Genomic DNA, 24678 nt, shown 5'->3' with positions numbered 1-24678 from the left:
TAAAATTTAAATTAAAAAAAAAAATTTTTATTCAAACCCTGTCAGATATTTCGTATCTGCGGTGCTGCTTAGGCCGGAGAGGAGAGCATCAAGCACGCGTCTACCACCACTCTCGCTCTCCAGGGGTGCGTTGCAGGGGACCATGCGGGGGCACTTAGAGCCGTTCCACGACGTTAGGTGAGTGTTGGGCCTTACTCAGGTGAACCGTTCAGTGATCACTCTGGTGAAGAGTGGGGGTCACTCGACGGGTGACTATTTCACCCACTGAAACTGGGTACGTAGAAGGGGTGGAAGTGAGTGAACAGTGAAATTGGCGCGCAGAAGTGGTGGAAATCGCAAGTTTAGTAGCAGACTAAAGTTTAGTATCTTCATCTTCTAAAGTTTAGTATCTTTATTACTTTCCACTATTATTGAACACATCACTGTTTTTAATAACAATGACCTAGTTACTGAAGCAGCAATTAAAATTTTCTTATCCTGTTCTTGAATTTTTTGAACTTTTTGTTGTAACGTAACCTCAATTATCTTTCACCAAACATACACACAACTCATACTCGAAACAGTTCATTCTACCGTTCTCCTTCCACTTCACCCTAGTAAACTCCGCCCACTTCTTCACTTTTTAGGCTTGCATGTTGGTGGAAAAAGTGAAAACATATTCGCTGACAGGAAGGAGAATTTTATGGAGTTTAGGTGAAAAATCTTAGTGGAGTGTAATGATGGAACCCAGAAGGTGAGTAATGGTTTGTGGGGTAAGTTTCGGAGTACAAAAATTAATCTTTAGCGCGGAATTGAGGTAGGGTTTGGTGAAATAGGCATAGTGAGGTTAGGTTGACAAGGATTCAGTTCTTGTAGTGACATAGACGGGGAGGGATCTTTCCACACGCTACTACTGGTAGCAACGCCTGGTCCGGGGTCGACCCACGCCAGTCGGAAGGGGAAAAAGCTGCACTGGGAGAACGAATCAAGGGTTAAAGCGAGCAATACAGTCTAGCCTAAGCGAGAGGGAAGATCTATTGTGGCAAAAGCAAGAGAGATAATCAAGGGAGCCAGGAGAAAAGCGCTGTAGAGAGTAATTTTAAGAGGAGCAGTAGGACACCTAGGTCAACACTAAAAACAATGGAAGGGCATCGGAGAAAGAGGCACTGGCGATGCTAATAGGGGAGATTAGAGGTTTTAGAGAAGACTTGAGGGAAATTAAACAACAGGTGGAAGGTATCAGGGAGGACATGAGGATTAGAGACGCTAAGTGGGAAAGGAGATAAAAGAGCTAAGGAAGAAAGTAGAAGGGCTGGAAAGAGTAGTGGTGTCGGTAAGGAAGGAAAAGAAGTAAAATTTAAACAGTTGTTATAGGAAATTAGGGTGTGGAAGCAAAGACCCGGAAAAAGGCTAGAGAAGATAAAGGAAAGACCAGACATAGAAGTAGGTGGCAGGATAGAGGAAGAGCAGAAATGGATCTGAGAGAGAGTAGAGCACATGATAGAAGAGAAAGTGAGAGAGCGTAGAAGCGAAAAGAAAGAGGTGGCGTCTAGAGAAAGGATAAGCGCAATGGAGGTGAGAGCAGATACAAAAGAGGAAGCAGAAAGGAGAAATAATATTGTGGTAAGAGGGTTGAAGCTAAGGAATGGAAATGAAAGAGAGGCCGTGAAGTACCTTCTGCACAGCATAGGGGAGGGGGGAGTAATAACAAGGTAATAAAGTTGGACAGAGACAAAAAAGGGGAATGAGGTGGCAGTCGTAGAATTGAAGGACTAGGATGACAAGTTGAGAGTAATGCGAAATAAAAATAGGAGATGTAGGAGAGAACATGTGGATGTGGGACGAGGAGAAAGAGATGTTGAAGCTAGAGCAGGGGGACTTGTTTCGTAGGAAGTAGGGCAGTAGGGATAAAGCATGAGGGTGGATTTGTGAAGGTGCTGAACCAGAACGTAGCAGGGGTAAAGAAAAAATATGAGGATTTCTGGAGGTTTATTAAGGAATTCAACATTGTTGAAGTAGTGGAGACGTGGGTAGAGAGAAAGAATTGAAAGATAAAAGATTAAAAGCTACTAGGGGGTATAGATGGAGGCACAAGGAAGTGACCAGAGTAAAGAAGAAAAGGAGGTCTAGTGAGGGAATAACAACAGGGGTTATAAGACTGGAGAAACTATTTCATGAAAGAAGAGAGAGGGGGAGTGCAAATGAAGATAGTAAAGCTAGGAGGGAAGGTGTGCGAGTTTGTGATAGTTTATAATAGGGACGGAATGGAAAGGATTAAGTAACGAGTTTACGACTTGCTGACGAAAGGAAGGAAGGTATGGTGGTACTAGTAGGGGACTTTAATGCATTACACTTTTTCTAAAAATATTTTGAGGTATTTCCAAAGACGTGCAATTTTTTAAAAATTGAAATTGCATTTTAAAATATTTTGGAGTATTTCTACTAGATTTCAATAATTTCAAGTGATTTCAGACGATTTGAAACAGATCTCAAGATCATTTTTTTAAACTTAAAAAAACATTCAAGATCTAAACAAATTTCAAAGAAAATACAAGAAATTGTACAGGATTTGAAATATGTTAAGGTATTTGTAACAGATTTCTATTATTTGAGGATTTGAAGACATTTTAAAATGTTTAAAGATATTTCCAAAGATTTTGATTTTTTAAAAGATTTCATGATATTAAATACGAGTCCAAGGGATTTTCAATATATTTCAATCATATTTGAAGAGATTTCAAAGTATTTTAAATATTTTAACGTTATTTTAAGACCTCAAAGGAATTTTGAAGAGTTTTGAAATTTGCAATTGACTTCAATGGATTTTTGAAGATTAACGAGAATAACACTTTCTTAAGTTTCGACTATTTTGTTGAAAATTCGTTCTTTTTTGGTTGAAAATAAAAAAAATTTGATTGATTATGTACTTTGTTGCTAATTCCTTTTTTGTTTGAGAGAGAAAATTAGTATTTTTAATCAATAATTTAACTACTTGTTTGAAAGTTGAACTATTTCTTCAAAACTTCTTTTTTTTTTAATTATAAGTGAATTCTTTCAGCTGCAAATTTAACTATTCTACTTTTGATTGAAAATTTATCGTTTTTCGTTTGAAATTCCGTTCTTTGCTGAAGAATTTCCTTTTTGGTTAAAAATTCTTCTTTTTGAATTGAAAATTCAATTGTTTTCTAGAGAATTCGCTTTTTTCATTTTTAATTCAAGAATTTCATATAATTTTTTTTCTATTAACTGAAAAATCTTTCCTGTCGGTAGACGTAACTCTTTTACTGAAAATGCATCTTTATGCTTTAAAAATTCATCATTTTTCGTAGAAACTTAATCTCTTTTGGTGAAAAATAAATATTTTTTTGATTGAACGATTTGGTGCAAAATTAATCTTTTTGTTTAAACTGAGTGTTTCATTTTGATTTCAAATTAAAATCTTTGTTGTCGGAAGAATCAATTATTATATTTTTTCTTCGAAAATTATACTTTTTTTATTAAAAATTCAAGTGTTTGGTGGAAAGTGGAACTTCTTTCTTCAAATTTCATTTTTTTTTCGAAGATTCATAATTTTAGTTAGAAAGTCATTTTTTAGTTGAAAATTGAACTATCTTGTTTTAAAATAATTATTATTTTGGTAAATATTGATGAATTTGGTTGAAAATCCTGCTGTTCCATTAGAAAAGCAATAGTCTTGTTACGAAATTAATCTTTTTGGTTCAAAATTTATATTAAGGTTAAAAATGACTCTAATTGATTAAAAATTTAACTATTTCGTTGAAAATGAAATATTTTTATTTGGAATGTTAGGAATTTAAAGTTTTTAACTTTAATTTAATATAGTTACTAAATTAATTTAATTTAAAAGAATGTATTCCTCTATTTTCGTGTAAATGCAGCTGTTTAGTTATTTCTTCATTTTTTGTATAAAAAACTTCTTAAAGAATTTAACTATTTGGTTGAAAATTTAATTATTTTTCATAAAATGCAACTATATTATTCAGGAATCATCTTCTTAGTTTGACAATGCAACTGCTTTGTTAATAATACTTCTTTTTTAAAGAAAATTAATTTTTTTAGGTAGAAAATTCATATTGCAACTATTTGCTTAAAAATTCGTATATCTTTGAATATTAAAAATTAATTTTTCTATGTTCAAAAGTAAACTGTTTTCTGAAAAAATTGTTGAAAAATTTGTTTAGCTTGTCACTTCATGTGATAATCTATGACGAAAGAGGGAACGGTTCGACAGTGTTCAAAATAGCATTGTCGTGTTTTCTGAACGGCCTTCTACTGATTTTCTTGTAATGTTTTTTCGTAATGGGTTCTTCATTTATCGTCTGGCCGAGTATGCCATACCTAAATTACATATAATATTAGAATATTGTATTAGAAACATGAAAGGAAATTATTGGACGGCGCAGTAATGATATTATCCTTATTATAGTTACTATTCTCGCTCTCTGGTTTATTGTTCCAAAATTGTTCTTAACGACCCTCAGGTATGTAGAAAGTTCTATTATTGATTAGAAGTAGTTTCGTGAGCAAGCTCAAGAACCTCATCGATATGAACGCTTTCGCCTGTCGACATCGTCTATTTGCCGTCGATGCTAATTATAAAATTAACATCCCATTGTCTCTAGAACATATAGGTCTATTCGAGCCTATAATTTAGCTACTGTTCTAGCCAGACCTTTTCACTAATTGCTTTTGAGGTTTGATAATAGAATCTGACTTCGTAGACCCTATCATTACCAAACCGTAGTGTGAGGTTTCATTTTTATTGCAAGTCAAAAGCTAATAATCTGCAGAAATTCAATTATTTAATTTTCCCTTCATGAGATTTAATTCAAAGTGTGACGGTCTGAATAAAAAGGCACTTTAATTCAATTTGTCCTGACGCAGATTCGTAGACCTGATCAGATAGTTTATCAAATGAAATAGAAGTTGCAGCCATACACTCTAGTGCCCTTATCATATAAAAAGGGAGTGATATCTATCTATTCTTAGCCTACAAAAATGCTCTTTTTTAGAAGAAAGCGCTTACAAAGCTAAAATATTTTTCACCTATTCTTTCTAGCTTCACACCTCCCCTATTAGAGTAAATTTCTCCCGACATTCTTTGTATCATTTTGTTTATCTTATTGGCGGTACAAAAAAAATAATGCAGAGGCTATGAAAAAATTTTCCGAATTAATTCGCAAACTCCGCGTTTATAATGCAGCCTAAGAAAAAATAATGTTCGTTGCCTCTTCTTCCCAAGAATGAGATCTTCTAATACTCTTTACTTTACTCAGAACAGTTTCTATCTTATCTAAAGATTTTCTGGCCGATTTTAATTCATGGTCATTTAATTGCCCTTTCAAGGGTAGGAATTCATTGCTAACCAGATTTAAATCTGATTCCAAGAAAGGAATTCTATCATTTTTTCGGTATGAAAAATTTTACGTTTTTACTTTTGTTTTGCTTAATTTTACAATAGTGTCTTCGTTATGTATAATGCAATTATCTAGAGCTTTAATTAAAGTTACTTCTGTTATTCACTTTTTATAATTTGAATTTTCACAGTTAATTTGTATGAAATTCGCCTTGTTTGGAATCATAATAACACGCTGCTCGTTTTGTAAAATGTAAAATACAGTTTAATCAATAATAATTACATTTATCTGACATATTTTGTCGTTTTTAATTTAAACGCTCTTTTTATCAGTAACTAAGATCACTTTCTGACGTAGGTCTGTAAAAGGTTTTTTGGTCGTTGATCATTAAATAATTTTCATTTGAAATAACGGTAATAAAATTTTGCAATAAAACAGGTATTTCGGCAATTTCAATTAAGTATTGATAATTGTCCTCTACTAACTGAATGCCATGATTTTCATCGTTTACCTCTTTAAATTGTTTAAATCCCTCTATAAGTGTAGTTGGAGATCAAATTAGGGGATTTTTGTTTCTGTGTTTACCGTCATTTATTGCATCGATTAAGAACGATATGTCTTCACTTAATTCTGGTATAACAACGATCATGATTGTGATCTGATTAGCCATTACTATTTTTTCGATATTTTCATTAGTCTTGTTAGCTAACTTTTTATCATTATCAATAATGTTTTAATTTTTTGAAAACCAGGAATATACATCATATGCGGCCAAATTAAAAATAGTCCTAATTACTTTAGTTTTATTTTGTAGCTACATTTAATAATTTTTGTTTTGGGAATACAGTTGATCAAGTTCGTGGTTAATATAATCTAAATCACTTTCAAATAGTGTTCCGAAAAGATTCTTGGATATGCTTCCAATACAATTAATAGCTGCCCTTTTATTACGATTTCTTCTTAATAGCTGATGAGTAACAATCTTTGAATATTCAACCGTTTAATTCGGGATTTTCAGATTCCCAGTTCAAATTGTTCTAAACATTGATTACATCGTTCAAAGACGGATTTATACCAGAGATTAATTTGTTCGTATCTTTTGGCAATGCTGCGTGTCGACGAACGACATGAGTCGCTATGTAGTGTGATAGATTTTCGCTGTACAAAGGTCCTCGGTGAATAGAGTGGATCGATCGGCTGAAGTGAGAGTCACGTTAGTAGATGTGATCGAGAGAAATGGTAGAAGTATCCAAATGAAATTCATTCTGAAAAAAAACATAAAATGAACCGATGAAGCTAATTTTAGAAGGGCTTCAACCTACTAGCGTGTACAGTGTAATGCGGATTATTCTATAAAATTTAATAATCAGAGGAACGGACGCGTTTGCGTATGATGTAGGGTCCAAGCCATTCACTCTCTAATTTTATTCTTTTGCTATCATTATGCTGTAGTAGTAAATCTCCTGGTTGAAAAAGAAGATTACTGACAATTACTTTTGCATCTTGCTGACTTTTTAATCATTCCTGATGGGTTAACGACATGGTTGAGGTAAATTGGCTTTTCTTCCAAATGCCATTTCAAATGGCAGTAAACCTGTACTCTCATGAACTGCGGTATTAAATGTTAAGCATTCAAGTTTCAAGTTTCCGTCCCATTTCGTCTCGTTATCGGCCATTTATGTCTTTAATAAATCTTTAATTGTTCCATTAGTTCTCTCGAGGGCTCCATTGCTTTGTGGATGGAAAGCAATTATTTTGAAGTGCTTGATTCTAAAAAGGTTTTCAAATTTTTGAAACAATTCTAATACAAAGTTAGCGCCTTGGTCAGTTAATATATGCTTTGGAGAAGAAAATATGTAAATGTAATGATCTAGTAGATTTTTTAATATGTTTTCGCTCGTCGTTTCCCGTAGTGCTATACAAATTATGTATTTCGTGAGCACATCTTGAAAGGATAGAATATATTTGTTTCCGCTTGTTGTTATCGGTAATAAGCGCCAACTATATCCATCGCAATCTTCTCATTCGACTGCGTCGGTATTTCCGCAATGACTGCTTCAACTTTGGTGCAAATTTGGGTTAGCTTTTCGCGTTGGCATTTAACGAATTCGATTACGTCTTTCTCCATATTTTCCGATGATGGTTGTTCGCGTAGTCGCTGTATTGTTTTATTTGCTCCAAAGTGACTAGTTGCAAAGTTTCCGTGGGCCTTCCTCAACATGTTTTGTTCCTCTTCCTTCCCTCCATTTTGTATCTGTTCATTCGTACAGGAAGAATTTATGTTCTGTAAATTTTTTATTTAATAGAAAATTCAACATCTCACCAATGCACACATGTTCCGTAATTTTTATTAAGGGATCCTACATATGAAATTTAAGTATGCATTAGGTTTTATTTCTGTTAAAATCTTTAATTTTTATGTAGAGGAGTTTCACCCATTTTCCTTCGTCCTAGTCGGGTAACTGGATTCTTTGCAAAGACAAAATGTTTCGTTTGCTAATTTTAATCCAATTATTTTCGTTGGCGACAGGTTTCACTTTAATTTACTTGGCAGACGGTTTCTTTTCTAGTTTGTATAATCGTTTTGAATCTCCTTTTCATCCGTCGATTCATAATTTAGCAATCTTTCAGAAATTGGTTAATTATCTTCACCTGATGATGATGATGGTGATGTATCAATCTCGTCAACTTCTGAATAATCTACTTAGTTGATGTTGGCATTCTCTTCCGATTGCTCTGAGACATTTTTTGAATGGGGTGCATTCTCGAAACCGCGTCAGCTGCCGTGTTTTCCTTCCTTTTTTTTATACAAGACCTTGTGTGTGTATACTTTCATCTGAAATCACACGCTTACACACGAACTCACAGTGGTAATCATACACGTTCTGTTTTGCGGCTCCCAAACGGTAGGTATGGTGGGAGTAAATTTCAGGCTCGATCTGTCAGCTCTGCCCTATTGCGATAAAATTTCCCCCAGTTCAACATAACTTGTGTCGTTGATCAAAGTAAATGTGTCCTTGAAGTCAGGATATCCTAATACCGGTACAGAGCAAAGAGCATCATTCAACGTTTTAAAACTTGTTTCGCAAGATGGCGTCCAGTTAAATTGCTTATTTTTGTTTGTCAGTGCTGTTAAAGGTTCAGCTATCGCAGAGAAGTTTTTCATAAATTTTCGTTAATATCCAGCTAGTCCCAAGAAATACATAACTTCTTTTTGTTTCTCGGGTCTTTTGAAAGTTTAGAGAGCAGATAATTTATATGGGGTTGGTTTCAATCCGTTTTCCGTGATCACGTGTCCCAGATATTCTAGTTCCGGTCGAAGAATCTAAAACATGTCTGATTAAAGTTTAAGTCCAGTAGCCTGTAAACATTCAAATAAGATAACCAGATTTTGGTTGTATTATTCGAGTGTGCTACCAAAGAAAACAATGTCTTTTAGATAAGCAAAGCATATTTTTCCTATCAGTCCTCTTAATGCTGTGTCCATCATTCTTTGAAATGTGGCTGGAGCATTTTTGAGCCCGAAAGGCATGCAGTTATAGTGAAAATGTCCTTCAGTTATAGAAATTGCAGTATATTTTTTTTAGTTCCCTTTTATGGGAATTTGATGTAATCATGAGCTCAAATCAAAAGCTGAAAAGAATTTGGCTTTTCCAAGGTGGTCCCAAATTTCGTTGATTAGAGGAAGTGGGTAGTCATCTTGATCTGTTTTTTCATTTAACTTCCTAAAATCGATTACAAGGATCCATTTAGGTTTTCCCGACGCGTGACGTTTTTTCGGGACTAACAAAAGGGATGGATTAAATGGTGAGTACGAGGCCTTTATTATTCTTTTAATCAACACTTTATTTACCTGATTTGAGATTCCTTCTTTATTGTATTCCGGATGTTGCGTTTGACGTATGTTAATATTCGCTTCGTCTTTTAGAATGATTTTATGTGACGCAAGACTTGTTCAGGGTTGGGTATCTCCTTGAAGTGAAAAATTTTCGTGATAAGAGATGGCTATTTTTTTAATCTGTATTCTGTGTGCATCTTCGATCTTTTCTAACCTCAAATTTCCGTTCAATAATTTAAATCCAGTGTTTAATTCCTTCTGCGTAATGTAAGTTACACGCTCCTCTCGTTCTTCGGCAACATTGATAAACTTGTAATTTATCTCTATATCACTAAATCTCAAGTCTGTTTCGGTTTCGTTACTAACGGGAATCATAATTTGTGAGTCAACAATACGGTAAATAGAATTTGGAATGTAGGGTTTGTCTTCTATGAGAATGATCCCCCGATTTTTTTTCATGTGTATAATTTTTATTATGTTTTTGGGGATAAGGATACCGTCGTACTGAACTTATCGTCGAGCTGGAAATTGACAAGTTGAACTGATAAGAGTACGGAAATGGTGTTCCGATGATGCCTTCCTGGGGTATGGGAAAATTTTCTGATACAATTAAAAATATATGTTCTTTCCCTTAAAACTTAAACATGGTGACTTCCTTTGGCCGATGCTTATCATTTGCCATCGAAAACTCTTTGTTCACTGAAATTCTCTGGTAGTATTTGTTAATGTAATTTTCTTGTATTAGATTTATCGATGCGTTACTATCAACTAATAGCTTCACAGGTTTATTTGCTCCGTGTAATTGCCCTCTGATAGAATATTATCTTCCAGATATTGCTGATACTCTGTCCCCGATTCCATTTCCGTTTCTTTGATATCTTCCTTTTCCGTTTTTTTTTCGGAAGATAATTCACACGATTTGGAGGTCGAATTAACGAGGCTTTCGTAGGCAAAATTTTCTGTTTGGAGAAAAATTGATTTTTGGTATGTACAGGGATTTTTCTGACTGTCAAATAACTGGATTCTTTGCTGCAAATATATGCTGTGATTTGAAGGATTGTTTAATAAAGGGTATTTCTGTTTGATAAATTGGGAGTTTAAGATTTTGAAAGAACATTTTTCGACGTTTGTGCGAATTGGTATTTAGTGCTTAATCGTGTTTTTGGATTGGTGAATTTTACTTCTTTCCGTTAAACAGAGTTAGGAGACTTTTTAAGGGACTTTTTGACTGAACATCATACAAAAGTTCGTGCATTCTTTGGTTCAATAGTGCATTGAAATTCTGCGCACTTTTCCCAGCTCCATGGATATGTCGCGCCGCGTTATCTAATCTCTATATCGTTCGGTACAATGAAATACTCACGTACGCGTATAGTCCGTGGCAAAGTCAACCCTCTAGCCAGTCACTATTTTCTCATTTAAATTCACTATTTGAAACGAAATTCCTATAACTTTGGTGAAATATTATAAATAAATCGATGAACGTTTTTTAACGAAAGGTCTAGTCTCACGTAGTCGACTAGCCTTCCGAGGTTCTGGAGAGTCGTTACGGAAACCTCCTTTTTCTTTGAATTTTTTCCTCTTTTTTTATTCACTTGAGATTTCCAGTGAAGGTTGTTGGTAGCTACTTCAGTGGATACAAAAAATTTTTAACTGTCAGGGAGGACGCATTGTAGAAAGTAAACTTTCCGTTGAAATATTCGAGCTTCTTCCCCTTAGCGACAGAGTGCGCTAGTCTCCAGTGTACGGTCACCTTCCAATTTCTTTAATACTCGATAATGTGTTACGTGGGGTAGTTTACCACACACCAGAGTGCGTGATCTGTTCGAATCCGAGTTCTGCGAATATCTTGATTTAATAAGTGAAAAATACCTATTTCTGTAGAAATTATTAATAAACATGTATAGTTCATTTGTAATATATAGTAAAAGGGAAAGTTATTCAGTTGGAAGAGAAAAAAGTTATATTTTTATTACTGATCACTTTTTCTTGCGTAGTTCTGAATTTTACAAACATAACATTATTGTTTACTGAAACAAATCAAAGTACGTGTTTTGATAAGATTCTCTATTTTTTACTAAGTATTATAACTTTTAACTAATAAAGATAAATTTTCAAACAAAAAGATGAGATTTCATGCAAGAAGCTTAAGTTTCTACCAGAAAGACAATTCTCAACAAAATAAATCAATTTTCAACTAAACATTTGAAATTCCAACCAAAAAGGGTAAATTTCTTTAGCAAAAGAAAACAAATTTTCAACAGAATTGTTACATTTGCAACTAAAAAAAAATATCAACAAAAAATGGAATAGTTAAATTTTCTGTTTAAAAAATTAATGTACAACCAAAAAAAAAGCAAAATTTGTAAGATGATAGTGGAATTTTTAACCTTAAAGATGAATTTTCAACTGAAGTAATGAATCTGTAACCAAAAATTGCTATTTAATTTCGAGCCAAAAAAATATATGAATTTTCATCAAAAAATTAAATAGTTGATATTCCGATAAAACAAGAATTTATATATTTTACAATTGAATAAATAGCAGTTTAATGTAAACAAATTAGAAAAACCTTAAACGGAATACTTAATTTTTAAGTTCCAAAATTATTTTTAACAATAAAAAAGTTATATTATAAATTGAGAAGTTAAATTTTCATCCAAAAATATTAATTTGCAATTAAAAATAAAATTTGTTATCAACAATAAAGTAGATCAATTCTCATTTATGAAAATGATTTTGAATCAATAAAAGGAACTTGGAACAAAATACTTGAATTTTCAACCAAAAAGAATAAATTTTTGAACCAAAAAAGAAGAACTTTCAAACAAGAGGATTATTTTTCTAGAAAAAACTCGAGTTTTCAGCTAAAAAATTAATTTTCAATTTAAAAAAAAACATGTTGAACAAAGTAGGAACAATTTTAACCAACGAAATAAAATATTAACCAAAATAAATAAATTTGCAATGAAGAAGAACATTTTCCAAAAAAAAAAAACAATTTTCAAACGCATATTTGAATTTTCATGACTAGAAAAACAAAGGTTGAAACAATTAGTTAAATTTTCAACCTAGAAATGATTTTTTAACAAAAAATATTACTTTTCAACCAAAAGAGACGAATTTTCAATAAAATACATAAATGTTCATCCAAGTGGTCCATTTAAACGAAAGAAACTAATTTCTATCCTAATAGTTTATTTTAAACAAAAGAGTTGTATCTTCAATAAACAACGTAAAATGTAATAGTTTGTATTCCAACAAAATTTTTTAAAAATTAAAAGTGTTTGAATTTAACCAAAAAGGATAGATTGTCAACAAATGATGTAATTTTTCAACTAAAAAAGATCAATTTTTGATACCAAAAAAACATATATAAATAAAAGACAAATTTTCAACCAAAGAGAAACAACTTCAAGTGATAAAATTTTAATTAAAATGGCTAAATTAAAAAAGAAAATGATTTCTTTATAAATCAGTTTTTTTAAGGATTTAATATATGATTTTATTCATTTTTCATTATAAAAATAGAAAACTTTTTAAAATATTTGCTTTAAATCGTTCCTTTTCAGCAAACAATGATGTTTTCTGAAATTCAGAGCTTTGCAAGAAAGAAAAATTTACATTACTTAAAATGTTAAATTTTTTCTCTTTAAACTCAATGTTTTGTGAAATTCTGAACTATGCAAGAAAAACTGCCCCTACTTGAAACAATAAATTTGTTATTTTTATACTGAATGAATATAACTTTAACTGTATTTTACCAAGAACTTTTTGTGTTGAAAGTCAAATGCAATCAGATCAATGGTATTTTTTGCTTGTGATTGGGATTAATTTAATTTAATAAATTCGTTTCAATTTAAGTTATCAAATTACATTGCTGACGTAAAATGCGATAATAGTTTATTGATATTTTGAGGTTAGAAGCGTTTAAAATTTTGAAAAATCTTTTTAAAAAATTATATTTTTCATGGCCAATTGAAAAAACTTAAGATTAAAAAATCTTTACGAAAATTCCAGATTTTTCTTAATTTTTTTGTTATAACTTTGTCCTTTTTGGTAAAAAGATAATTCTCTTGGTCAAGAAAAATGGAAATCTGTTTCAGAATAAATTAGAATCGTTTAAAATAGGTATTCTATAAATTTTTGTATCAAGAAAAATCTTGAATTTTTTAGTTTTTCGAGTCGTACAATTTCGTAATTTGTCGTAAAAATATAATTTTGTATAGATTTTTGTGAAAATACCACTTGTATATATGGATGTGAGGAAGAAGAATACAATCTTACAGCTTTTAAATGATATCACTTGAATTTTTTAATTTACTTTACTTTTATTAATTTTAATTATTAATTTTTTACTTTTTAAATTTTTTTTATATATATCAGGTCTTAAAATGACGTTCCAAGCAAGAGTAATCTGTCCCCTATCATCGGGGTTTTTATTTATTCCCAGCTGATTCCTACCGCGTAAGGGTTATTTTGAGTCCATTTTTTCATAGTTGTAGCCCTTTTCACAACTTTTAATGTTAAAATATGCAAATTTTCGTTTCCAAATTTGATATAATGGATTTTTTGTTCCTATTTGGCGGAGAAATAACTCGTAAAATAGACACTTGCATTTGGAACGAAATAATTGATTTTGTACAGAGAAAAAGACGAACCCAAAGTAAGAATTTTTCCACAAAATAGGGAAATTTTCAACAAATCATTTGAATTTTTAACTAAATATTTTCATTTTTAGGTAAAAAAAAGAATTGCTACCAAAAAAGAGCAAAAAAATTTTGAACTAAAATTATGAATCAACCAAAAAACTAAGCTTTTAAGGAAGATAGTTCAAATTTTAAACAGCGTAATTAATTTTCAAACTAAAAACATGAATTTTCGACAATAAATGTAATAGATGATATTTAAACAAATATTGTGACTAGAAATAAAAAAAACAACTAAAAAATTAAGTTACTATCAAGAAATATTACAATTTAACCAGAAGGTTGCAATTTCTTGTACGAAAGGTGAAATTTCTACAGTAAGAGCTCACATTTTAAACCAAAAAAAATAAATGTTCAAGAAAATAGTTGAATTTTTAATTTAAAAAAAAACTTTAGTGAAGAAAAATAAATTTCAATAAATTTGTTGAATTAAAAAAAAAAAATTTAATTTTGCACGAAATAATAAAATTTTTAATGTAAAATACTATTAATACTATCTTTGGTCTCTGAAGTGAGTCGCAGGTGTATCTGTAGATGAATTAATTTCGACACTAAAACGACCTGAATTATTTGATTAGAACGTCTACCCTGTTTAAGTAATCAATTAGGTGTTATTTGAAAAGATATAACGGAATTCGATAGATTTTAAAGAACTCTAAAGGTTTTAAGTTAATTTTTAAAAATCCAACGCATTTTAAGAGATTTTGTTCCGAAATGCATTTTCAACTAGTTTTTTCTTAAAATTATAAACGTCCAGGAAAGTGAACGGCACGTGCGTTTAGTGTTATTTTAAGCCAAAATATTTAATTATATTTCTAAGTATCACGATTTAATTACTATTAATTAAGGAATTTTCAGAAGAGGAAATATTCTTGATAAACTGAAATAAAATTTGCATTGAATCAAGTAGGCTAATTTACTTGTCTAATTTTACTTGAAAGAAGCAAGTATTTTCTTTTTACAAGGGACCGATTTTCTTGAATCAAGAAAATAATAGAATCAGGACAACTATTTGAATCAAGAATATATTTACTCTAAGAAAAAAACTATCGAGTTAATTTCTTTCATTATACTTATTTGCGTGAAGTTTAATAAAATATTGAATTTAAAATATAATAATCTTATAACTAACTAAAACTCTAACAAAATCCGCGACAACATTCTTCGCACACAAATTATGAAAATTAATATATTAGTCTAAATTAATTTACTTCTTACTGCAAAAGTACCTTATTAAGTTGACATAGTATGCAGTTGGTTCTCTTCACCGCTAACAATTATTTAGAAATTCAATAATATTGATAAAATTCAAAACATTGGTGCACATGATCAATTTTATTTATGCAAATATAGATAGGAATTTGAAACTTTCATAAACTACAAACTTTACGCTGACACACAAATCAAATCACTTATAAAACTATTTAAAAAATTATAAGTTTATTGCGTCGGTAAGTTTTTGTTGGTAAGAATTTAAGATTTTAAAATAGATTTTAAAAAACTGTTTTTAATTTTGAAATAATTATGCAAGACTCAAAAGTAATTTCATTTCTAACATTATTAAAAGGTTATAAATGTACTGCGTCTATAAATTTTGTCGCTGATTATTTGTTTGTATTAATCTACTTAAAATTAAACCATTTCGAATTTTTTTAACAGTGAAACATTTTTGTAAGTAATAAAAAATAAACATATGACAGCATGAAACAAAGTTATAAGCTTTAAAAAATGCTTAAAAATACAATTATTACATTTTCTTGATAATTTTAAAAAATGTTATGCGTTTATAAAGCAAAATATTTAAGGAAAAAGAATTCAATAACATTTTCAAAAAATTGATTAAGAATGCATTTCATTTTATGAAAGTATAATTAAAAAATTGACAATTAAAATTTTTTCAAATAAAATAATTGAGAATGCAAGGAGGAAGCAAATAAATATTTTTCATCCGACCAACGTAAGACCCTATCACTTTTAACCTGCAAGTTCTTGCACCAAACGTTTCTTCACAGAATTCTTGTTTCTTCTGATTTCAAAGTATTTTATACTTAAAATAAAAATAAAATATCGAGCACTTTTTTAAATGGGTAATATTTAAACTATCGATTAATTTTCTTTACATATTTTACATTATTTTTTTTTGTTTTGTTTGAAATTGTTATTTTAAATTAAAAACGGAATTAAAAAGTACTATAAAAGAATTAAATAAATCGAAAACTGTGCGTTTTACGGAGGTTTTTAAAAATCAGAAAATATTTATTTGTCACTGAGGTTATTAAAGCGTTTTTTAACTCAAAAGTTATAAATTTTTTATAAGCTTTAGCTCGTCTTTAAGTGGATTACATTTTTAAAGAAAAAAGTATTGAGCCCTTTGTAAAATAAGTGAAGTTCAATTCTTTTTTGCATATTTTAAATTGTTGTTTTAGGAAAGCAATTACACATTCGAATCTTAGTAAACAATGTATGATAAAAGAATTCGATAAATTGAAAACTTTGCGGTTTATGAAAATTTTCGTATAGCAGAACATTATTTTTTGTCATTGATGTTATTAGAGAATTTTTGTATATGCAACTTTTCTTTATTATTCATTACCTTTGTGTCGTTTTCAAGCGTTTTAAATATTTAGAAACAACAAGTGTTAAGTCCCTTGTTAAATAAGTGAGACTTACTTTGGTTTCTCACATATTTTATATTATTGTTTAAGAAATTTTATTTTTCATTAAAAATTGAGTAAGAGAGTTATTACTTTTAGATATTTTTTAACATTTTTAAATACGTTAAGAAAACAAAAGTATAGAGCCTATTTTGAAATGATTAAAATTAAATTCTAAAATTTTTATAAATAAAAAATGGTACATTAAAGTCTCTCGAAAATTTTCAAGCATCATCAGAAAGATGTTTTCTTAAAAGAAACATTGAGTTCCACAACGCTTAGTTTGAAGATGGTTGAGGCTCACCATACGACTTCGTACGATACTGCCTTCAAATTCTTACTCGAGATTTTGTCACCGAGATCCAAGTGCTTCGATAGCGAAGTCGGTAGAGAGCGCGGTTAGGACACTAGTTTAGGTAGTTTAGGTGGTCGGGTTCTCGAATTCTCGTGGAATGCAATTTTTTAAAGCAATTAAGCATACCATTATATTTGTAAGTAACCGTGTGCGAGAATTACGTGTTTTAATTATTTAAAAAATGAAGATTATATCTTTTTTTTCGTTGAGAAATAGTGCTCAGTTGCGGCTAATTCTATTGATCCAATACTTTATATTCTTAGATTGAGAAAATATATTCTTGAAGTGTATCAGAAATGATTTCTTGGAAGTGAACTATGTTCTGCATTTGAATACATCTCTATATGAAGTAACACAATTAAGTTTTAGAATAATAAAATGCGATATTCTATCTAAGAATACATTTTCTCAGACTAAGAAAATGTACACTTGTTCCAAGTATACAGTAGCAAGTATTTATTTATTTGGAACAAACTCATATTCTATCGTCCCCATTCGTACCTGCGATTGACTTGAATCAAGTAACATTTGCTTGATCCAAGAACAATTTTTTTTAGTGTATGACGGGAACGACTTAAAATATATAAAATTGGTTTCACAGAAATAACTAAGAATAAAATTTGTTGCAGGAAATTTTTTAGAGCGATAAAGTGTTGTTTAGCCAACTTCGCGTCTTTCAAAAAACATGTGTTTGTCATGGAAAAACAAAAGAAAGTTTAACCGATATTTGTGTAAAGTTTATTCTATGAAGTTAATTTTTGTTGCATAGAATCTTTCGTCAGAAATCGATGTAAAGTTTATCTTCTGTTTTTTCTGTGTTATTTACCATTTTTTACGTTTTTTGGTCTTTTTTATTTTGCCATCAATGTATTCTGAACGACTTAAGTATTCTGGAATTCGAACGATTGAAATGAGCCACGGACGAGCTGTGCTTTGATGGTGGTGGGGGGAGGGGTAATTTTCGGGAGCCAAGTGCTAATAATTCTTGTAAAAAATTAATACTTCAATAATATAGAATATATAAGAACATTAAAACATTCGTCCGTATATCTGCATCACAATACATGTATTGTAAAATTACAATACAGGTGTTGTAAAATTATATTACATGTATTGTGAAATTACATTGCGTTTTGGTAATAAACTTCCATTACATTTATCGTGAAATCACAATATAAATTTTTAATAGTGTAGATGTAATATTTTTGTTTGTTTGTAATTTTTTAATTTTGGATCAATTTTCTTTTAGAATCCCTCTTTCAAAATAAAGAAGTAATTTGAAATTGAACCATGAATCTTGCGGCAAAATTAATTCTACAAATCAAACCAAAAATTAAACCGCAAAAATTGTTCTAAAATATTTCAGATTCTTTTTCGATATATTTTAAAATCTTACAAACTTAAAATTAACCTTTTAAAGTAAAATCGGAATAATTAAAAAAATTTCTAAAATCTTATTGTCTGTGTGGTAGCAAAATATAAAAAATTACATTTTAAATAGTTACTATCAAATTATACAAATTTACAAAATTTCACCTTCAAAAATCTTTATTCTATTACATCACAGTCGTCGAAACCTGTAAAATTATTTATATCGTCAGACAATTATTCTTTAAAAGACATAATTTAATAATTTTAAATGAAAATGAACATTCATTGATCATTCTTTTCTGTAGCATCGATTATAATACTTATAATCAATAATTCAAAATCAAAATGCCATGATAGGCGAGCGTACATCAATGTAATATGGATCATTTTTTTATAATCTAAAGTAAAAAGACGTTATTTTTTATTATATTAAATAATGCCAGTCTTAACAATATTTTGATCATCTGATGCTTTGTAAAATTGAATATAATCAGCTTTGACCTGCTCCCAATTACTTTTTTATCCCGATTTACAATCAAAACAAACCCACTTCGCCATTTTTATTCAAAACTTCAACACTGCAGATATTTGATCTAAAAGCAGTTTTTTTCAGTTTCTTTAACTTAGAAAATGAAACATGTCGCAAACTTCACTAAAAAAACTCAAGAATTATTTAACACTATCAGTAAACTACTTTTACATGAATGCACATAACTCACAAGAAGATTACATGTGCTTTTGTAGGTTATGTTAGAGATTTTGACAGCATTTTTCATAAAAAATATCAATTGTTTTCGAACTTTAAGTTTCTAATGCATTTTAAAAGTTGCTACGAAAATACCAACTTCTTTTTTTGCTTTCAGATGAAAAACATATTTCCATAAATTTGAATTTTTTATTCTGTTTCTGAAGGAAGTCTATATTGCGAGAAAACCTTAGATTTAATATAAACATATATAAAATAACCTTTTGCCTCACTTTTGAGTAAATTATTGTACTCCGATATCGCACAAAATAATGAGCATACTTTCAGCTGATCCATATAATATGGCGCTGCTTCGCAGCGGCGGACACACGAAGCTTTTAATTCACAATACGTGTATTGTGATTTTACTTCACAATACCAAAAATGTAATTTCACATTAAATTTTGTATTTTGCTGTATTGTAAAATCACAAACATTTTTAACCCTGTGGTTCTAGTCATTTGTATTTTGTAATAAAAAATTTTCCATCGGGGGTAGTTATCATGTCACTGACATGATAATGAGGAAGAAATATTTCAGAAAATAACAAAATCCCGAATTTACTTGATATAGGTAGGACGGATTATATTTAATAACCCAATTTCTAACATTTTTCCTGGAACTCCTTTTATTAGTAAGAAGATAAAATCATATCTCCGTATTACAGGTGGCTGAAACATTCATATTCATGCCATTTTCTACTGAAGCACCCTTAAACCTTATTATTTTCTCTCTAGCACACAAAGTTCTATCTCAGTACATTATATACTTTTATCGTTTTATGTATCAAAGTTTATGAAAGTCGCGGATTATAGGGCAGTTTTTCATATAAAATTTCAAGAGATAGTCACATCTTTTCATCATTCCTAAGAACTCACATATCTGAAATGTAAATCCTTCAAATGGGTTTGTCGACCTTCAACACACGAGCACTCTTACTTATTCCTAATCCCGAGACACGCAAACATTTGGGTATTTGAAGTCTGGAGCAGTGTTCCAAATTTTGGGAACTTTTTGAACTGCGCTTGCGTCGCACCGATACGCCCGGATTGGTGACTGTTGGCGCGCTGATTTTGAATGGTATAAAAATTCCAAATTAATCGTATTTATGATAAATAATGATTGGGAAATGTATATAAAGAAATTTATTAATCCTAAAATAAGATTTTGGTGTGACCGAGAAGAAATAATTCGATTTTAATTAAAAAGATGTTATGAATTCTGAGTTCAGACAAAAAAATTGTATTTATCACAATGATTAATATCGAATTTTTTCAATTTTCTAAATCAAATTTGTTTATATTCCCAACAATTTGAGTTGAAATAAAATCACTAAATTTACAAAAAATAAATCAATAATACTGTTTTTTCTGAAGTAAGAATCAATCACTTTTTCGCAATAAAATCAATTTATTTTTTCGTCTGTCACTCCAAGATTTTACTTTAGGATAAAAAAAATTAGTTTTTATGCATTTCCTAATCATTAATTATCCTAATTATTCAATTATAATATTTGAATAATTTAAAATACGCAAACTAACTTCAACGTATCGGGTAGCCAGCGCGACGCAAGCGCAGTTTAAAAAGTTCTAAAAATTAGGAGCACTGGTCTGGAGGAGCCCTCAGCTCTACTGTTAGTCATAGCGTAATTTTGTCAAGCGACGTTTATTGGCTACCCCGGCCTTGTATTGATGTGCGCGTTATAAGCATGTGTGCGTACTTGCATTGCGCAAGAGCTTCCCGTTCTTCGAGCCTCTTTTTAATTGATCAGCCACTGACGCGGACGAGACCGTAAGGGAACAGCGATGGGAGGTTAAGTAACTTCGACACTTGGAATATCCGAGCGTAGTGGCCTTGGAATAAATGAGAGTTATCACAAAAATAGAAAACCTCATGTGAATACCTATGACAGATTTCAATACTAAGTAAAAGAAAGAACGACAGAAAGTCCGGTGCTGTTTAGGAAATTTAAATAAACTAGAAAAAATGTAAGCTATTAAAGTGTGCCAAGACAGTTTGGGAAAATATAAAGGATTCTAAATCAAATATAAAAGTCGTAATGCGAAACAGAGACTAGACTTTTAGTTTTTCCTTAAAGATAAATTTATTCTTTAATAATAGTACTAGTTGTAATAGTTGATATGTCTACTATAAAAGATTTAAATTTTAAATAAAAAAGGGTTGAATTCATAAAAAAATGGAATTTTTAATAAAATAGTTGAATTCTCAACCAAATCGGATTAGTTTTCAAACGAACATTTGAATTTCTAAACAAAAAGGATTAAATTTCTAACAAGAGATGAATTTTTAAACAAAAAAGGTCAATTTTCAACAAATAAGTTGAACTTTTAACTCAAAAGTATTGCTCAGTTAAGAAAAGAGTTCAGCCAAATTATAATTTGAGGGGGGAAATAATTTCTAATACAAAATAAAAATTTCAGATGATAGTTTATTTTTAAACTAATTTGTTTTTAAAATAATTAGGTATATAAAAAATTTTTACAATTATTAAGAAAATTCGAAATTATTTTATAGATTTCAGATAGAAAAAAGTATGATCTGTCTATTTTACAGAATCTTTAAGAATCCCAGAAAAAAAGTCAGTCAGTTTAAAATATATTTAGAACGTTTAGAAATTTGAAAAAAAAAAAAATAAAGGAAATGTCTAATAAATTTTCGAAAATCTTTTAAAGTTTTAAAATATTTGTAATCCCTTTAAATTTTCAAAATTAAAAATTTCACTATTAAAAAAATGCCTTGAAATCTTACAAACTTTTTTTTTTAATTTTGAAAAGCTTTTTGCAATTTTTTGGTATCTTTTCAAATGTTCCTTGCAAAATAATTTTTCAAAATAAAAAGTCACTTAAGATTTCCCCAAAATTATTACGATTTTTTTTTTATTTTCGTAAAACCTTTCAAAATTCTTAACAAATCTTCCTTTTTTCATTCAATTAAAGATTATTACTTTAGTTATTATTATTTTCACACGAAATGAAAAGAAAATATATAAAAATGTTAAGATAAGGATATATAAATATTCGAATAAAAAGAAATAGTAAAATAAAATGATATAAAAATAGAATATAAATAAAAGACATTATATACTATTATTAATATAAATTGCCGATAACAAAAATCGAGCCAGATGTTTTTTGTTTGTTAAAGTCTCATCATTTTAGTTAAATATTCGTCTCTTGGGGGGGGGGGGGGGGTGAAAATTTGTGCATAGTCCTTTTTAAATTGAAGAAAAATCCATCGACAACTGCAATTTAGTAATTGTGAATTCTCTTTCGTTAAGGCTCCTTTGGATTTAAGGAACACATTTTCATAACGTATCTCGTGCTTTGCGCTCCATTCAAATGTTTTTCCAAATTTACAAATTTCTGTATTATGTTGAACTCATATTTTTTAGATACAAATTTGATTTTATTTTTCGTATTACTTTACTATTTGTTCCTTAATTAACATTGATCCTTATTCTTAAATTTTTGTACTCAAATTTGTCATAACTTTCTGAATAATCAATATTTTCTGATGTTCTTGGTCTGAATTTCACGCTTTTTTTTACAATACATATTGCACTAAATATTAAAAAAAGATTTTTTTAATAACTACTTCAGTACAAGAACTTAATGTTGAAACTGTTTTTCTGATGTTCTAACTGTTGTTCTTGCAGTGATAGGCAATTTTTTAAAAATTATGTTTATAAGCTTTTTCGATGCTGTGGAAAAATAGAATCAAAATGAGCCGAAGAACATTAAAGAATATTGATTATTTAAGAAGTTATTAAAAATTCAAGAAAACATTGCAATGTACACTATTTTTGTAATACATACTCAAAAAATGAACTAATTGGTTTCATTGTGCGCTCATTTTATACATGATTCTGAGAGTATTCAATAATTCAATAAGAAATTTTTTCAGCTCTGACATAATTAAAAATAAGAGAGCTTAATCAATCATAAAAAAGAGGTGATCCTAAACTTTTGACCACTTGTGTAGAACTAATACGTTCCCATTAGGATGATAATGGAATAATTTTTGTAGTAGAAAATTCATTTTCAAATGATTTATTTAATTTAAAAATTCATGTATTTGATTGAAAATAATTTTTTGTTATCCTTATTAGGTTCGTGAAACTAAATCGTTAAAAATCATTCATTTTAATATTATACTTTACCCTTTTTAAAAACTAAAGTACAAACGTAATAATTTTAAAATCAATTTCAAATTGTCAAATTGACAGTTGGACAATTTTAATGAATGAATTTGCAGATCTCTATAAATAATCTTTTACGATCGTGTAAATATTAATATTTTTTATAATCCATCTCCTTTTTCTCGTGAAAAGGAGAAAAGTTAAGAGAATTAACAAAATTATAGTGGGGGAAGGGCGTGATCACCGGACGCTTCCTAATTATCATTTTTTTTTTTTTGTAATTACAGTTGGACGAATTCATCTGAAGCCCTTTTGTAGCAACGAAAATTTAACCGAAAGATCAATGCTGACATACAGAGCAGTTTTGGCTTTCCTTCAATATCTCACACCCCTGACTATCATCTCTTGCGTTTACGCACGAATGGCTCTGAGATTATGGGGAAGTCGAGCCCCTGGGAACGCCCAAGACTCAAGGGACGCTAATTTAATGAAGAATAAGAAAAAGGTGAGCCACTCCTAATATCCGTTTTACGTCAAATCCCCGCCAAATCCTAATTAATTAAGAAAAATTAGACATAAGGCGCCGATGCCTAAAAAAAGTTTTTTATTCCACACTCGACCGAAATGGCCACCTTTTTTCCTTGAGTGGCGAAAGTAAAATTAGCAGGGCGAAAGTGTAATTAGCAGGGCGAATTAGCGGGGCGAAAGTAAAACCTGTGGGGCGAAAGTGAAATTTGCGGAGCGAAAGTAAAAATTACTTGATTGAAATTCGAGACGCGAACAAAGCTATAGAAAAATGCGTCGAACCCGCTTTTCAGGACCAAAAGGTGGCCACGGTCGAGAGTCAATTAAAATAATATATGAAACACGGGACAAAAGTTTCATAATGTACTATATTATCCTGAAAAGACGGTAATTAAGTCGTTTAAATCTCGCCTACTATACTTTTCCTACCTTGCTCACATTATTTTACTTCCGTACCCTTCCATAAGTCCCCTCCTCTAACTTTTCCTATTTCCCCTCTTCTCCCATCAATCGCTTCCTATTATTTCCCCTACCTCTCCTCCCTTTCTGAGTATCCTGACTTTTCTTTCCTACTTTCTCTTGCCTACTTACCCCTCAATTTCATATACCACTCTCCTCAATTCCTCACCCTTTCCGCTCCTTTCCCTACTAACAATTTCCTCAATTTACGTCCTTTCCCCGCTTTTCTAAACCGTTTCTACCCCTAATTTACCAATCCTTACTTTCCTTCCTTGCAATACTTCCCCTCATTACCCGACCCTGGATTTCTTCTACTCTAATACACTTTTGAATTTAAGTCATTTGACACACTCAAATACATATAGTACCGACCTCACTTTTTCAGTTTACTTACATTTCTTTGAACTTAAGAACTTTTTTTATGAATAAAATATCGGACTGAAACTTTGGAAATGTATCACAAGACTATAAACTACGTTTATTTGCTTTGTTAGAGTAGGATTTTC

The 24678-nt window shown here is 30.3% G+C and overlaps 1 protein-coding gene across 1 annotated transcript in view; it reads left to right on the top strand.

The window, feature by feature from the left end:
- Positions 1-24678, top strand: part of LOC117179945 (RYamide receptor-like) — a 302704-nt gene that overhangs the window by 195717 nt on the left and 82309 nt on the right. The window contains exon 6 of the mRNA XM_033372181.1: positions 23476-23693. Within this exon, the coding sequence (XP_033228072.1) occupies positions 23476-23693 (218 nt within the window). The remainder of the gene's footprint in view (positions 1-23475; positions 23694-24678) is intronic.

This window comes from Belonocnema kinseyi, chromosome 9 (assembly GCF_010883055.1).
Source record: "Belonocnema kinseyi isolate 2016_QV_RU_SX_M_011 chromosome 9, B_treatae_v1, whole genome shotgun sequence".
Lineage (NCBI taxonomy): Eukaryota > Metazoa > Arthropoda > Insecta > Hymenoptera > Cynipidae > Belonocnema > Belonocnema kinseyi.
The sequence above is the reverse complement of the archived record's forward strand: the minus strand, read 5'-3'. Positions and strand labels throughout refer to the sequence as shown.